The sequence below is a fragment of the Plectropomus leopardus genome, chromosome 3 (assembly GCF_026936395.1).
Source record: "Plectropomus leopardus strain MGB_pleo_1.0 chromosome 3, ASM2693639v1, whole genome shotgun sequence".
Taxonomy (NCBI): Eukaryota; Metazoa; Chordata; class Actinopteri; order Perciformes; family Serranidae; genus Plectropomus; species Plectropomus leopardus.
In genome coordinates, this window is record NC_142178.1 from 12845919 (window position 1) to 12862332 (window position 16414).

The 16414-nt window shown below is 38.7% G+C and overlaps 1 protein-coding gene across 3 annotated transcripts in view; it reads left to right on the forward strand.

Annotated features, from left to right (window-relative positions):
* The window catches only part of LOC121942496 (voltage-dependent calcium channel gamma-5 subunit), a 69292-nt gene that overhangs the window by 6241 nt on the left and 46637 nt on the right, over positions 1-16414 (forward strand). Inside the window, exons 1-2 of one of the 3 annotated variants that reach the window (XM_088075655.1) lie at positions 4168-4392; positions 15996-16238. In XM_088075655.1, the coding sequence (XP_087931781.1) occupies positions 16043-16238 (196 nt within the window). In that variant the 5' untranslated portion in view covers positions 4168-4392; positions 15996-16042. Of the gene's footprint in view, positions 1-4167; positions 4393-15995; positions 16239-16414 lie in introns of those variants that run through there. The other 2 variants (XM_088075657.1, XM_088075656.1) reach the window with 2 other exon arrangements.

Here is a 16414-nt window from a genome sequence, read left to right on the forward strand (position 1 = left end):
TTTGGGAGATATAAACTTTAATATTCAAAGAAAACGATAAAAGACAAAAAACAGTCTGCAAGTCTTACTGCTGTCTCCCATTATTGTACTGATTGCTGAAACGTTCCCCACTTATTTCTTCCAACCTTGACCTCTCCTCCAGTTTTTGGGCTCTCTGTTATCTTGTTAGTCACAGAACTGAAACCACTATACATATCCTCACACTCCTCACAACTTCCTTGATAGCTTTCATCCATCTTACTGATGTTTTCTTAAACGAGGGCCCATAATTACCACAGCTCCTCGTTGGCAGGCTGCCAGTGTCCTAAATGGAGGCTTAGAGTGATAGAGAGAGGTTTTACAGCACACTGTGGTGTATCAGAGCTGTGTTACAAACTTTTCAATCTTTGCTCCACTGCTCTTGAATGTCAAATAAGCCTGTAAGACCTCACTTAACTTATAACTTATATATGACAACATGTATGAGAAATATAGTAATTCCAATTGTGTGTAATTATTTAATTACATTTAAAACTATTTTCTTGTCTCTTGAAGTGTAATATTGCTGTAATGCAAAAACATGCTGTGCATAACTATTCATTTGCGTTGATTTCTTCACGTGTTTTCATACGATGCATAGCTGCAATGTGACTAGAGAAAGCCCTGCAGTGTGTTGACTGTGGAACCAGCTGGCGTGCGAGCATTTGTTTAACACCTTATATGTTTCAGTCCACTGGTTTCTCTCCTTCTCCCTCTATTACACAAACTGACAAATGCACGCACATGCTTGTAAACACATCTTCATCTGTTATGAAACTGGTCGAGATAAATGGTATATAACCGTATTGTCCTGTTACGAGAGCTGCTTTGGCCTCAAGTGAAACAGATGCGTTATTGTTGCAGTCTGGCACACATTAGCATCTTTGTGAATAATGACTAAGCCATGGTGTCTCATGGAAGCTGACTGAATTATTTATGTTTATGTAAAGGAAAAGAAAATATAATCACACTCAGTCTACATGCAGTCAAATTATTACATTATTGTAGCAAAATACCCTGATTTACAAGTGTGTTTTAGCTCTTTAAATGCACAATAAACCTGCTTATTACTTGCCTCTCACTACTACGGTACTGAAGATTAGTTAGGGCAAACTAGGGGTCATACTTCATCATATGTCATTACCTTGCTCTGCACAGAGAAAGCTCACAATTTCCCAAATAATTGTAGGATCCCAAGACAGTTCATGATTGCTGTTAGTGTTCACCAGGGGCATAAAACCAAATTCTGTGCCCTATTCGGAAAGCAGTCTCTGCCTGCCCCCCAATCTTCTGATCATGTGATTTTTAATTTTTTTTTTTCCAAAGTCAGCAGTTGGTCACTTGGCTTTATCTAAGTTTAGAAACAAACCCTAGTGTAAGGGTGAACTAACCATTTTGCGCATTTCAGGACTGAGAGTGGCCTCAGAGAGCTTCCACTATTTCTTTTGTGCAAATTTCAGTCTTTTAAATTATTTATTTGGCCAATTAAGTGATGCCTTAATGTGGAGTTGCCGCCCCCCCCTCCCATTTTGCAGCTATAATAGCTTCCACTCTTCTAGGAAGACTTTCTACAAGATTTCGGTCGTTTAGGTCAATGTGAGGTTATGTGAAAAGCCAAGTCAGAGCCGATTACGGCCTCTTCATTCACTTTAAAGTGATCAGTCAGGAACAGAATGTGTAGGGTAGTCGTACACATTCACCCGATGCTCCTAAATGACTGAATGAAAGTCCATATAGTCTGAGGCAGTTTGTGCTGAATTAAGTGTGACAGCAGCTCAGACTCTATAAATCTGCGCTGTTCTGAACACAAGATGCTATCATTAAACTGTCACATCAAACACAAATTTTAGCTTGGTTAATTAAATATGCAGGCCACATCTTTTATCTGTCTAGTCACTGTTTTCTGTAATTGCACAAGCTTCCTGACCTCATGTGGAAACATGTGACAGACTATTACACATCTGTTTCCACATGAAGTACGAACCAGATGTTACAAATGCATCTTATTGAGTAACTGCAGTACAAAAAAGAGCCAAAGCCACTGAGTGATTCTGTTAAAGGCTCTTTTCTTTGGCAGAATATCCCCCTTGGTTTCTGGAGGCACAGCATGTGTTTATGAAAAAATAAAAACACAGTTTGTGTCTCACTGGAGGAAAGCCAATTCAAAGGGGCAGAAACATAAGGGAAGAATTTGAGGAAATAAAGTAACAAAAACAGAGGCTGCCAAAGAGGCTTCTCATCAGAGTCAGTGTTAATACTCATTATGTTGTGTCGTTCATACTGCAGCCCATTTTTGGTTTTTTCTACTTTGTTTTTTTAGAAGCAAATACACAGCCTTTTTTTGCTGAGTTATGGTTATGGGTTGTGATATAAGAATAGAATTTTGTGCAGGAAATTGACAGAGGCTTTTTGGGAGCTGGGTGCTTTGCCTGGCCAGTGACCAAACCTTGCTCATGGCATGCATTATGTGCATGGGCGGATTATGAGGCAGTTGACTTCTGAGCACAGACATGCAACAGGCACCACTACCTCTTCTTCAAAGGAGCAAAACACACAGATTTTAGTTGTTAAGCCTCATTTTGGTAATGTTGTGCACCTCCTTGTAGTCATTACACATTTCTATGTGGTTTTCCAACAAATTCTTATCCCTACTTGCCAAAATTCACTACTTCGTCAGTACTGTTCATGTCTACATATGATGCTCTTGGTATCCTCCTGAGTCTGTTGTTGATGACGTTCTGGGAGGATGCATCAATTTATGCCTGTTAAATGCATTGTGTCTTTACCTAATACACTTCCATTTTCACAAGAAATGTACAATTTCTGCTCAAATGCTTACAATCCTTTTAAAAACAAACTGGGAAAACACCTCGTATTTAGGTTTCTTGTGCAACACAAGCACATGGTTAGGTTTAGAAAAGCACATCATGGTTTGGCTAATTGTTCATACAGGAAGCAAAGCGTAGGCTGAAAAGTCCGGGTAAAGTTCGGGGTTTGTTAGACCAGGCCACCTCCACCCCTGCCCACCATAAAGGGACATTCAAGCTCCTTATATTTTGTCCTTACCAGCAGCGTTTCAGACTGATGCCATCTGGCAGCATATCATACTGCCACAAAAAGTGAAGTGCGGTTCTGCGTTGGTGTCTGACACCTACATCGCTGACCAAAAGGTGGTGTTTGATGAGTTTGGAATGAGAACAGACTGGATTTTGTGCCCCTTTGGGGTATTCCTCTGTTTATTTGTAGTTTTTCTTTTTCTTTTTTCAATAGTTTTTGTTTTGCCCCTTTTTGTAGTCATTTTGCCACTGTTGTTGTCTGTGGTCTTTTGTCTTTTTGTGGTTCTTTTTTGTTCATGGTCATTTTGTATCTCTTTGTGGTGGTTTCGCCCCTTTTATAGTCATTGTGATTCTAAGACAATACAATGTGACTGACTAGTTTGCAACGAGTAGGATACAGACATATAGCACATTAAACTTGGTTTACTGAAGTTGCTAAATCTTATAATTTGACTTAATCATACTTGTTATTTTTAAGTTACAACAACTTCACATTTAAGTAAACTCAACAATTAGATATAAAGAAAACATAAATTAAGATGAAGTTATATTTACTTACATATTTCAGGTTAACTGATTTCCTAGATTTAATTAATATTATATTATTAAATAAATTCAAAACAACTTGTCAGATTTGGCAGTCTAGACTACATGTTAATTTGAGTGACATTTTGCAGGTGAAAGCAAGGGGGGCCCTGACACCTTGGGCCCCTGGACCTGACTCCCATAGGCCCGTTCAGTAATCCATCCATTATTATGTGGGATGTGACATCATTTATGTGTCAGACTGCACTGTAATGACAGTACCTTTTTCTGTGTCAATTTGTAACTTTTGAGAAAGCACTTGACTTTATGTGCTCAGTTTTGACACATGCGCCAAATATATGCATGAGCATTTCGGGAAACTCGGCAACAACTCGGTACAACTCCATGCCCCCTAAAAGTGTTTGATTTGTAGCACACAAACCTTCTAAATCTAACATCTGCAGAAAACTCGGCTCCTTAAGTACTGCATATGATAAAACACAAACTCATTCAAAACACTCAGCGTGCACGCAGCATCTCCCTTCCTCTCCTCCTGCCCTCATACCTGAAGAGAGGTGGAGTGAGTGCCACGTGCCACGCGCCACTAGTGCTGGCTTGGATAGTAGTGGTGGTGCGCGAGCTACGCAGCCACGGGTCCAGGACGCCACACAGGCTTATCGCGCGCTAAATCCGAGACACCACGGAGCGACTGAACAGGGAGAAACAGAGGAGAAAGAGTAAAGGACGAGGGAGAACAGTGCTTTTTCTTTTGCAACGAGTCTTCTTCGTGAAGGTAACAGACGATTTTATTTGTGTTTTTTTTATTTGTGTCTAAAAAATAAATGCCACAGTCATATTTTTTTGTGCAGAGAAACGCGCTGTTGATATTTGACATACCACGGAATGCGTTTGTTGTTTACTGTTTGTCATGTCTCAGATATATTTGCGTTATGGCAGTTAGACTTTTCAAATACTTATAGCCTATAAAGGACAATCGCTTGCACTCATAATCAAAGTGGAAGCTTCTACTAACGCACATTAACTCAGTAAACCCTTATTTCTATGCCAAGAGTGGAGTTTACACGTAGTAAACAAGTGGGATCGGCGGATATGCAAATCGAGATATAATGCACTGTAGGCTGTTTGTATAAAGAAAAATCGGTGCGACACAACTACTTGTTTTCAATAGAAGAGGAAATGGAAAGAGAGGAGGCACCATACGTTTACTTTGATATTCCGGCGTTAAAAAATACGTGTGTACATGGGTTTTAGATAAAATTATCTCCCATCACATTCTTGTATAACAACAGATGAACTGGAGTAAGTTCTTTATTGACTGACTGTTGAGCGCGGGACCGCTTTCAGAGCTTCAGCACCGCGGACAGCGCTTTGAGCTCGAGCCAAAGATTAAACGGCAGGCGTAACTAACAGCTGGCTCTGATTACTTCACAGAGGACGCGGCCAACAAATAGACTCTGGCTAAATACACTGACATCACTGACTAATAATTACAATAATGTATTAGTTTCAAATGATCTGAAATCTGCTGAAAAAATATCATTTACCCTTTGAAACCTGTACAGATTATTTTGATGTTTTTTCCAGAACATGGAGAGAAAAAAAGGCAATGACTAATTTGACAAGAAATTTCCCACAAATTGGTGGAAGTAAGTGTCAAAAAAACAACAACCTGGAATTAAGTTTTCTAAAAGAGGGACAGTTATTAGAAAATGAGTAAGAAAAAAAGGAAAATATCCAGAAAACTATATTAAAAGCCATTTCAATTATATATTTGAAATTATGTTACAAAAAACATATATATACTTGTATTTTTTCTGCACCATTTTCAGGTCGTTTTCTTGCTTGTTTTTGTTTTTCTGCTTCTTTGTTCCCTTTTCCTTTCATTTTTGTATTTTAGGTAATTTTCCTGTAACTCTTAACTAATTTCTTGTTATGTTTGGACCATTTTAATTAGCTCATTGCCTTCTCTGCATGTTTTTGAAAGACATCATTGTATTATTCATAATCAGTTTATATGAATCGGTGCTTTTTGAGATTTTTGTCAGTTTCGGAGGCTGCATACATTGTAATGTGATACTGAAAGTCTTAGGACATTTTCTCTTTACTTACCACTGCAGCACTACAAAAAGTTATCTGAGAGTAAGCAATGGTAAACAAATGGCCCACAGGCCTACTTGGCTGACATCCACTCCTTTGTGTTCCAGCCAGACAACTGTTACAGCGCACACTCAGACAGGGATGATGTGGGCTTCAGCAGGGGATTATTTTTCTGCAATCGCAGAAGGAAAAATGGTTTCTAGGCACTGTTCAATACAGGATGGCAGCTTTCAACCTAATCGGATGAGAGTCTACCTGAGGCAGACACTGATTTTTGGTGTTATCTGGGTTTGATATTGTAGTAGGTGAGACTTTGACTCAAAGATGGAAAAATGCCACTTGTGTAAGATTTGTTCAGTTTCAGTTCAGGTGATTAAAACTAACATTTGTACTATTAGAAACTCACTTTTTACAGATAATTTTCTCTTAAAAGCCTTTTATCCAGTTCTTTTTTTTAAGGTTCAGGATTTATCTGACTGTCAGCTGGCCTACATGTAAACTCTGCTGTTGACTGATGCTATAATTACAATGTCACAGGCAATGCTTTTATCTTATCTAATTTTTCAAAAGCAAATCTACTGTATTGGGCCACATATTTAATTAAATACCAGAGATGACAAATACAGAGATTCACTGATTGGTAGGTGGTGGTTAAGTCTTTATGCAGCTTTATAGGTAGCCAGTCATTATGGGCATATTTTCAATGGTTCAGGGATCCACAGACTGTCAAATAATAACCTTTACAGCCCCGTCCATTTGTCCTCTCATTAAAATCAAGCAGTGTTCCTCCTCCTGGTATCTTGCTAACTCAGCAACACCACTGTTGACAGTTTAACAGCTGTTCACTCCTGCCCACAAGAAATCACAGCTGTATGTCATCATTAAATGCCATGATGCAGATTCCATATTGAGAAACGTGAATGTGTGTACTTTTGTACTAGCTATAGGTCTGTTGATGTTACAGCTATGACAAAAAAAACCTTGCTACATATTACTTCATAGGAATATTTGTGAGAGTATGATAAGAATGATTAGGTTACAGTTACAGCTGTCGAAAGGGGGGTGGCGCAGTGATGTTAGTAATTTCTACTATTTCTCGTCTTAGTAGCCTCACTCACTATTCATAGAGTTTATACTATAATGCTGAGCAGTAAAACACATTTGTTAAGCACAGTAAGTAAGCACTTCCTGTAGCCTCAGCCCACTCTTTTGGCTGTACCTCGTCGGTTTCAGTCGTCACTGAGGCTCACAGTAACATCCTCATGGGAATGTCTTCTAAAAGTAAACACAGTGCTCTCACAGGAGAGAGAGGTGCTCAGTATTTAAACACCTTTAAGTGTGACAGTGATCCACTTTTTAGTATTCATTCAGACTGGTAGTATACTGTGGCTGCACCGTGACTCTGTTAGTCCTGTGCATTAAAATAGCATGTCTATTACTATGAGAATATATGCACGTATATTTAATCGATATCTTTCAGTCACGTATTTAAAATGACTACCCTTCCTCGTCTTTATTCTGTGTGTTTTTGAGTGCCTGCGTGGCTGCATATGATATGTCCTGTTTATATTTTGTTCTGTAATCCTCTGTGACGTTTTCCTGCCTCTGCGTCCATGTCCTGTTTTCCTCTGTTTCCCCTCCCCAGCATGTAAAATTCACTACCAAATAGAAAGCCTTTATTTGGGACTCGCTCATCAGTTCATTCATGCTTGACTAATTTGGAGGCCTCTCTGTATAGTGTTGCCTGGCGACAGAACCAAGTCAAGCACTTATAAATGGGAGACTTGTTCTCACAACAAATACAGGAATATGGATGTTAGTGCTGTGGGTTACTGTTTTTTTGTGCCAGACTGGATGGAGCGTCAACCCTTTTAGAGATCACTACTGTGCCATTCAGATGTGTTTTATTATATTGAATAGACCTCTCTTTTAGCTTTGTTACTAATATATCTACGTGGATAATTGTCAGGATAATTTATTGTGATGTAAACAAAAGCAAACAGGGTCTTTTGCTTAGGTCTTCCACATTTTATCTTTTATCTATCTATTACATTTCTATGATCATTCACAGATATTAAAATGCAGGGAACAAGCTAACTGTCAAGCTATCTGTGCACTTTCTGATTATGATACTGTATGAAGGAAGACGCAGGGGATGACAGCTCAGAGCCAAAACCATTTGCTAAAAGACATAAGGGAACTGCCTTTGGAGCAGCGTGAAGGGCTTGGGCTATATCCAGAGCTGCCCCATCAAATTAAGATGATCTGACATTACAGATGTACCGCGTTTTGATGCAGTCTGCTCTCGAGTCTTGAGGGTGAGGGAAGAGAACATGTTCTGCATGAGGTCAACTGGTTCAGCTGTTTATATGCAAATGTGGTGTAACATTTAACAGCCAGCTGACTGATTTTGTGCCCCGAATCTTGTGATTTCACTGTGGAGAAGAGGTGAGAATTTGACACAAAATTTCCACTTCATTCTCCGTCTTGACAGCTCATACCACCACCACCACCACCACCACCACCACCACCTCGCTCTCTGCTGTTTGCCAGACGATGTGTTGTAAGTTATCTGGCCCACAGGAGAGATTTGTATTTTCTCATTTTTTTGTAGGCCTGTCTTCAAGGGAGGGTTGAGGCATCTCCAAAATTAGACCACTGAGAAATCGCTCCGTCTTGTTAGCTCCCTACTGAGGGCCAGCACAGCTCAAACATAACAGCTGATAGATGAGAGAAAGAAAAATGTCCTCTGTGAGATAACTGTAGCTGAATAAAAAAGTTGGGTAACCCGACAAAATCACAGTCCTTCAAAACAAGAAACCTTTTAGTAGCTCTTGATGCAAAGGTTTAACTAGCTCTTTCCAACTGCACAAAAGAATTCAGTGGCTGTGTATTACTCCCCCAAAATATGACACCTCTGCTTGCGTGCCGCCCATTCTCATTCCGAACTTGCAAAATAGCGCCATATTGTCACAACTTTAGGCATAAGTACATAACCTCAAAAGGCACCTTTTGTGTGTGCGTGAAATGTCGCTGGATGGCATCAGCTAAGAGCATGGCCAGGGAGAACTGGTCAGAGTGTTATCGTACGCGAGCCGGCCTGGACGGCACCTGGCACATCTGCCCGGTACACATATGGGTGATATCACTTGAGAACATGACAAAATCTGTTGTGTGCACATGCAATGTGGCAGGATGATCAAGTTTAAACGTTGCCAGTAAAGATGTAATATAAAGAGCTATAGGGTGGGTTGGCAGAGTGGCGGATTGGTTCAACAAACAACAGACTTTGATGTGGGAGTCTAGTCTTTGGTTACCATCTTAATGTGTGATGGGTTTTTTTTTCTACACCTTACCATGTGTTCTCCTAATCCTTACCATCCAGCCAGCATGAACATTTGTTGATATTCTGGCATGGGTTGCCATGTGCTGTTGCTGCCTCAACATTACCACATACAGCGTCATCCCACCATATGCATTTGTTGAGAGCATGTTAGCAGCATCCCAGAATGTAACTAGCAGACACAGAGGGATATCTAACTCATAATATGTACACGCAGAAGTCCACTTACAAAGTGGCAACGTGACAAGTTAGGATGAGAATGTGTTCGTACGTAACATGATGATGCCCAACTATGATTCTTTTCCTAAATCTGACCTAACCTGTGAGCACACTTATTTAGGAAATGCTTCTGTGGGTCGTTAGACAGTCGGAGCATTATATATGCGGATGTTGCTCTAGTTGACACATGATCCGTTAAAATATCTACCATGCAGGCACTAGTTTTTATATACTAAAAGGAGGTGTGTAGCCTCTGTTACAACTGGTTCTTTCAGGAACACTTTATCTATAATCTGAATTTGACTGTGGGCTTAAAAATGCAATTTTCAAAGTCATCATTGGGTTAGGCCCAGAAATATTCAATGAGTTTTCTTTCTTCAAAAAATTACTTCAAGGTTAACGTAGTGGTTACTCTATTGATGGCGAACTTGCTCTTCAAAAATGAGGCTTGTGTCGGCTTATTTTTATACAATAAATTGCAATATTTACTATTTATGACTTGGAAAGACATGTTGTCCTTGTTGAAATTGTTGTCCTTAGAGTATGTAACTATCCGGGTAGGATAGTAAGAAAACGTGATGCTTTTGTGTCTGTTAACAAGACTAAGTGTTTTGGTTTCTATTTGTCATCAGAGTAGTCCGGACCAATCATATTTGAGCAGCAGGTAGTCCGTGTAGAGAGGCGGAGGGCATTGGCCAAGATGCATCTCGGAGTCCATCGTCTGACTATGATTCAGCTTTTTATTACAAAAAATTACCTGCATTCATATGCTGATGTCTGTTTATGGAAAATAGCTGAAAGACTGGCATTGTCGTCATCAGACAGATAGCTGATAGCTGCTGCAGTTGCTTAATAATCTGTCTGTACCATTTATTTTATTCAAACTTTGCTTTTAATGCTGGATGACATTTTTGACAGTCACAGCACAGAAAAATATAACAGTCTTTGTAATACCGTTATGACTTGTGACACACTTCCTCTTAAATACTCACAATGCATTAAGTGAGGACAAAAGAGAGTGGCTCCATAGAAAGTTTGTTGGTCAGTAAAATATGCTGTAATGTATGATGATGTTTTCATGATGTTGTATAAGCATGCATATAGAAGGTCTAACAGAGTATGCATGTCAGGTCTGTGCATATACACTGTGGGTTGTGTTTTCTCTTTAGTCTGTCTGCTTTAACTGTATGAGCAGATCTCAGCAGGCCGATGATGGGGATTGCCAGCTTCATCCAGCTGTGTCTGTGGCTTAATGACATATCTCCTCTCTCGTGCATTGGACTGCTATTGTCCTCAGGCTCTTCCAGCCAGCCCTAACAACATCAGCCAACAGCAACAAACTCCCACAGTGGTAGTCGCCTGTCTGCTACAGCGGGACTGCACTCACAGCCACACTCTTACAGCCACAGCAGCTGGGTCAATAAGCATGCTGAAAGAGATCCATGCTGTGATGTGGACGAACCCTTGACAGAGATAAACAATGCACAGATTTCTCTGTCAGTTTGTGATTGTTTGTCTTTACAATTGTTTAACCTAAGATGATCCCTACACTCAGAATCTCAAACATTGCTGTGTTGTACAGTGAGAGACTACTGCTGTGTTTCATATCAGAAGCCACATTTTCCCAATTTATTACAAGTTGTCCTCTTAAGCACAGATAAAAAAAATATATGTTACATTGCGGGTCAGCTATGCTCTTGCCCTGCCGTCTCTTGACCAATCACAGACACGGTTTGCCTCACCCGTCTGTGTTTCAGCATAGCATTCTCCAACAGTTGAAAAGTGGAGACATTTGTGTTTCTTTTCGCCCGGCTATTGAATTTCCAATTGTTCTCGGAAAATGTGGTATCTTTGGTGGTGAGCTGTTTAAATTAAGGTTGATGGGAGGGTAGGTGCATGTTAACAAAGTAGACAGAGGAGGAATGCCCTACTTTTGATGATGACGTGCCCTTTACTCCAGCAGTAGCTTGCCTCTGCCTTACTTGATGGCTTCTGGACCCCTAGTGGCTTTGTTCAGTATCACATTAATGCTGCTTTAAGTCAAATCTGTCTGAAAACATGATTGTGTATTGTGGTAGGTATTCTGTAAAAATCGGTTATATTATTTTGTATATTTACCCTGGTTAGTGATAGTTTCTATATAGGAGAAATATATTTTGGGTGACAGTAACAAAGGTTCAGCTTAGGGAGGAGCAGAGGTTAGTCTCGTTCAGTAGTGGAAGAAATATGAAGTTCCTTTACTTAAGTAAAAGTACTAATACTACACTTTGAAAGTACTCTGGTACAAGTAGAAGTCCTGCATTGAAAATGTTACTTAAGTAAAAGTGAGTAAGTATTATCAGAAAAATGCACTTATAGTATTAAAAGTAAACTACCCAATGCAGAAAAGTCTAACCTTTTTTTAACCCCTCATCATTATTAAAATAAATAACTTAGTCACTTTTTATTCATTTAAATGTTTATTGAAATAATTGAAAATTCTTTTTATGTCAGTTGGCTAATTGATTAGTCAGCTAATCATTTCAGCTGTACCTGTATAAACGGTTCTGTAATTTAATTTTTAACAAAACATCATGTTGGTGTTTATGCAGGAGAGGGACACACAAGGGACCACATGAGTTTTGTGTTGGTCGCAGTGACTTCGAACATCTAATAAGAAACATTTTTGTTTTAATAAAAATAACACCTTTTCTAAAACCAGGCTTAGTCACCATTACAATCCTTCAGACACCAGAAGAATAAGAGGAATTATTGATATTCATAAAGGATTGGATATGAGGAAACTGAGTCTGTCTGTCTGCGTGTAGTGTTTGTGTGTGTAGTCTGAAGCGTGGGGGACTCATCCTGAGACTTCAGTGTACACATGCCTGTTTTGTGATAAACTTTGTCGAAAGTAAGAATTATTTTTATCCATCAGTTTTACTGTCATTGATATCATTTTCAGTTCCCTGCCATGTTACCAGGCAAAGCAAGATGAGACAAGTCTAGTTTAGCCAAGTTCAAACCTGTGCAAAAAGATATTCACAAAGATTTTGTTAAATTAGGAAACTTTGACCCACAGCCTTCTGTCCATAAATAGCTTGCATCCTTATCTTTTTCCTCTCTTTTAGAAAGATAAACTAAAGTTAAGTACAATACAAAAAAATCATGTGAACTTCACATTTAGATATAAACTAAACATAACTTAAAATTAATAATTTTATTTAGTTTTTAGGTTTTTAAATTTCTTTATTGTGAAATGGCTACAGTATTATTTAGCAGCTCCTAGTTTTTGTGGTAAATCGTTCTCTGGTAATAGAGCTGATATACTGTTGATATACAGGTAAAATCTGATATATATAAATAGTATTTGTGTCCAGGCCTTTTGATGACAACTGTTGAAACAACAATCTGTATTTGTATAATCTTTAATAGCTCACAGAAAAGCAACTGTGTGTCACAGAATCTTTTTTTTCTAATCATAGCTTTATTACTGACACAAATAACAATTTTTATCATTGACTAATAAATTTAAATTCAAATACATACTGTAGTTCAATATGTCATCATATGCTTATCAGGTTGGCTATTTTTAGCATCATCACTATCATTACAAAATCCTTGTCTATTTTTATAGGTGCTTGAAAGGTACCACCAGCTGAAATAGCTCATTTCTCTCTCAGTGTGATACTCTATTTGTGAAAACGCACTTTTACCTGCTGTCAGTCCTTCAGTGTGTACTTTCAACTAAAAACAGCCCTCGTGCACAGGTCTATGAATCGAGAGCATCAGTACTTTTCTCAACATGTAGCTTGATGTTAAATGACTGAAATAGAGCTATGCACATTGAAAATGAATGGCCTCTGATTGCACCGTGGTCAAGAATAGCTGAATTTTAATGATTGTCCTGTCTCATTAATGCGGGTCCCCTGTGCTTTAGTGAACTCTTATTGCTTTTCCGAACTGCTTCCAATCACTATCAGCCTAGTCTCAAGAGACAGGGAAACGATTCCTATTTATAGCTCAAAATAGACAAGATTAAATTTTGTGTCCCTTTTTTTACACCATTATTTTCTCTGTTTATAATTTTAATAGTCAAATTTAAACACAGTTTAAACAAGTATCATAAAAAAAAAACATTACTAGTTACCATGTTAAAATAGAATTAGCAAGGTTTTTGTTTTAATTACTTCATTTGAGTAATGTTACTTATTACATTTGGTTCCTTTTTGATTATTTTGTCTCACAAATGTTTCAAAATAGGCATTAAAGCTATTTATTTATTTATTTATTTATTTTCAGAAAATAGACTTTGCCAAAAAAAAAAGCATTTCTGTACAGCAGGAACATGCAAAGCAACCGAGTGAATGTGAATATAATGTTCGTGCCCAAACCTTTTTCCCATGGAGGGCCAAAACTAAAACTTAATAGTGGATCATGGGCAAAAAGCTCACACCTATTGCAGTGTATTGCATTTTGAGAAGCACATGGTGCATCGATCCCAATTTATCCATTTTTTTCTTAACTCACTAAATCTGACTTCCTGTGCAAAGTGTCACTGTGCCTTGTGTGGTCAGATTATAGGGAAAAAAATGAGATTATACATATTTAAGGAGACTTTTATCAAACAATAAAACAGCATAAACAACAATTTATATTGTACATTTTAAACTGTACTTTTTCTTCCCGAAACATCTGGCAAGCCATATAAAACCTCACGCTGGGCCAACTGTGGCCTTGTGTATAAACTTTTTAAAGAAAAGAGATGTAACCCCCATGTAATCACCAACATTTTGATTTGTAACTGTAACATAATCAGATTTTTTTTCCCAGTAACTGTAACCGATTACAATTACATTTATTTTCTAATATAATTATATGTAACTTGCTACTTCCTAGCACTTATAAGATGTCAAATTTGGTCTGTTATTAAGATGAGTAACTGGATGAGTGAACAACCTAAAGCATGTAATGTCATGTGCGCACCCATTATATCTTGTCATGTAAAGCAAGAGAATGTGTTCCAATTTTAAAAGCTACATTTCAGATTACATTACAGGGAAACAAAAACAGCTAAGCACTGTTACACAGGAAGAAGAGAAATGGACACAAGATAAGAACAGAAATAACAGAACAGACAAAGCAGGTTATGTGTCTGAATAGAGCACAAAGATATTTTAATAATAGTGTTGGCTGTACTTACAACAATAGTTTTCTTGAATTTATTACACTTGTTATCTAAGAAGTGGGGCAACTGGCTCTGTGTGAGGTCTTGAGTGCATGTTTTGCCTGCAAAGAATATATACATTGAACACAATCTAACCATCCAGATAACATTTAATGACTCATTTGTCTTGTTTTCTACGATTTTCCATAGTTTTTAGAGTGTATATGGTATATCAGTCCCTAAAGCTGTCTCCTCTGTGCTGAAAACATGCAATTTGTTGACACACTAGTTGCAATGGCTTCTTAAAAACTCTATTTATAACCACAACTGCCACACCTCATCCCTTCTCCATCTGACTGCTCTGTCTGTGTAGACACTGGTTATGCACTGCAAGCTGGCAGATGTGTGGAGATCTTCCTACTCAATATTCCACTGAGGCTTTACATCCAGTCATGATACAAGACGTTGATCCATGGAGAGAGAGAAAAAATCCCACGAATCTTATAAAAACTTCAAAATCCTTTGACACATTCACTCCATCTTTCCAGTCTCCCAGTGGGTGCTCAATATGACAGCCCACCGAGAACTCATTATGTAAAATCAATTCCTTTCGACACGTGTCCTATGCCAACCTCCCCAGCACTTTTCGGCTTCCGGCAAATGTGGCCATTAGCTATCATACGAACAGATCCATCATTATGTGTGATGAGAGCACACATTCATACACTGACACATACTGTACGCCATCTGCAGAGCTGCGTCTGCATCATGTAACAGAGCAATGAATATGAGACATAAGTTGTGTTATTGTAGAAAATGTAAAAAAAAAAAAAAAAGCTGTTGTATAGCTCTCTTTTGAGAATTATCAGTGTTTCGAGTTATATTGTTTTTTTTGTTTTTTTTTCCTTTTAGCTGCAGGCATCATGAGGGCAGTCAAATGAAAAACTTTACATAATGTTTTTTCAAACATGCCCCACTAAGCCTTTGGCCTTGCACAATGTGGTTATTCAGATTCTAATGAGAGACTTGGGAGGAGAGAGGATCTTTTCCAGATTTCTTTCTCAGCTAAGAGGAAGAAAGTCCTTTGTTAAGGCTATCTATTATCATATTCCCATTTATGACTTTCCATTCATTTCAAACCCATCTCAGACTGGAGTCAGCTCTGAAAGTCCTCCATTATAAACCTGAAATGAGATGAAACAGAACTTTACCCAGACTGTCCCTCTGAGAGCAACCCATCTACTGCCTGAAAACTATTAATCACACTGTCGTGCGTTAATCATATTGTCATTTTTTAAGGAAGTTATGCTGTTTTTCAGTTATTAGATGACAGTTTCACAACGTTTTAACGGAAAATGTTACCCTGAAGAGTAAATGTCTGTCTTTTGGCTTTCTTTTAAGTGACAACATGTACGAGCATGGCAGTCCTTTTTACAACTTTACAAAAAATACAATATACAATGACTTTTTTATCATCTTCCTCATGGACAGTTTGATGTTTTCTGATAGCTTGCTCCCCTTTATTTTAGGGATCTTAACGGAGATGTTTTGAATTCTTCTCCTTTCCCAGATCCCCTTTCTGCCGGTGGCGCCCCCCCCTGCTGTTGAGGCTGTGGTATGAGCCTATGTGGCAGGAAGGCGCTGACTTTGCTGAGCAGCGTGTTTGCTGTTTGCGCCCTGGGCCTGCTGGGGATCGCCGTGAGCACCGACTACTGGCTCTACCTGGAGGAGGGCGTCATCCTTCCCCTCAACCAGAGCACCGAGATTCGCATGTCCCTCCACTCTGGCCTCTGGAGGGTTTGCTTCTTGGCTGGTGAGTGAGTGTGAAGTCTGAAACATAAAGATTATGTATTTCTATACTACACTCCTCAAGGCATATGTATCCTTGCAAAAGAGCTCTATGACCAATCTGGTAAGGGCTGTACCTGACTTGGAGTTATGCCAGTTAAATCTACATTGTACATATTTATCATGCTATCATACTTTTTA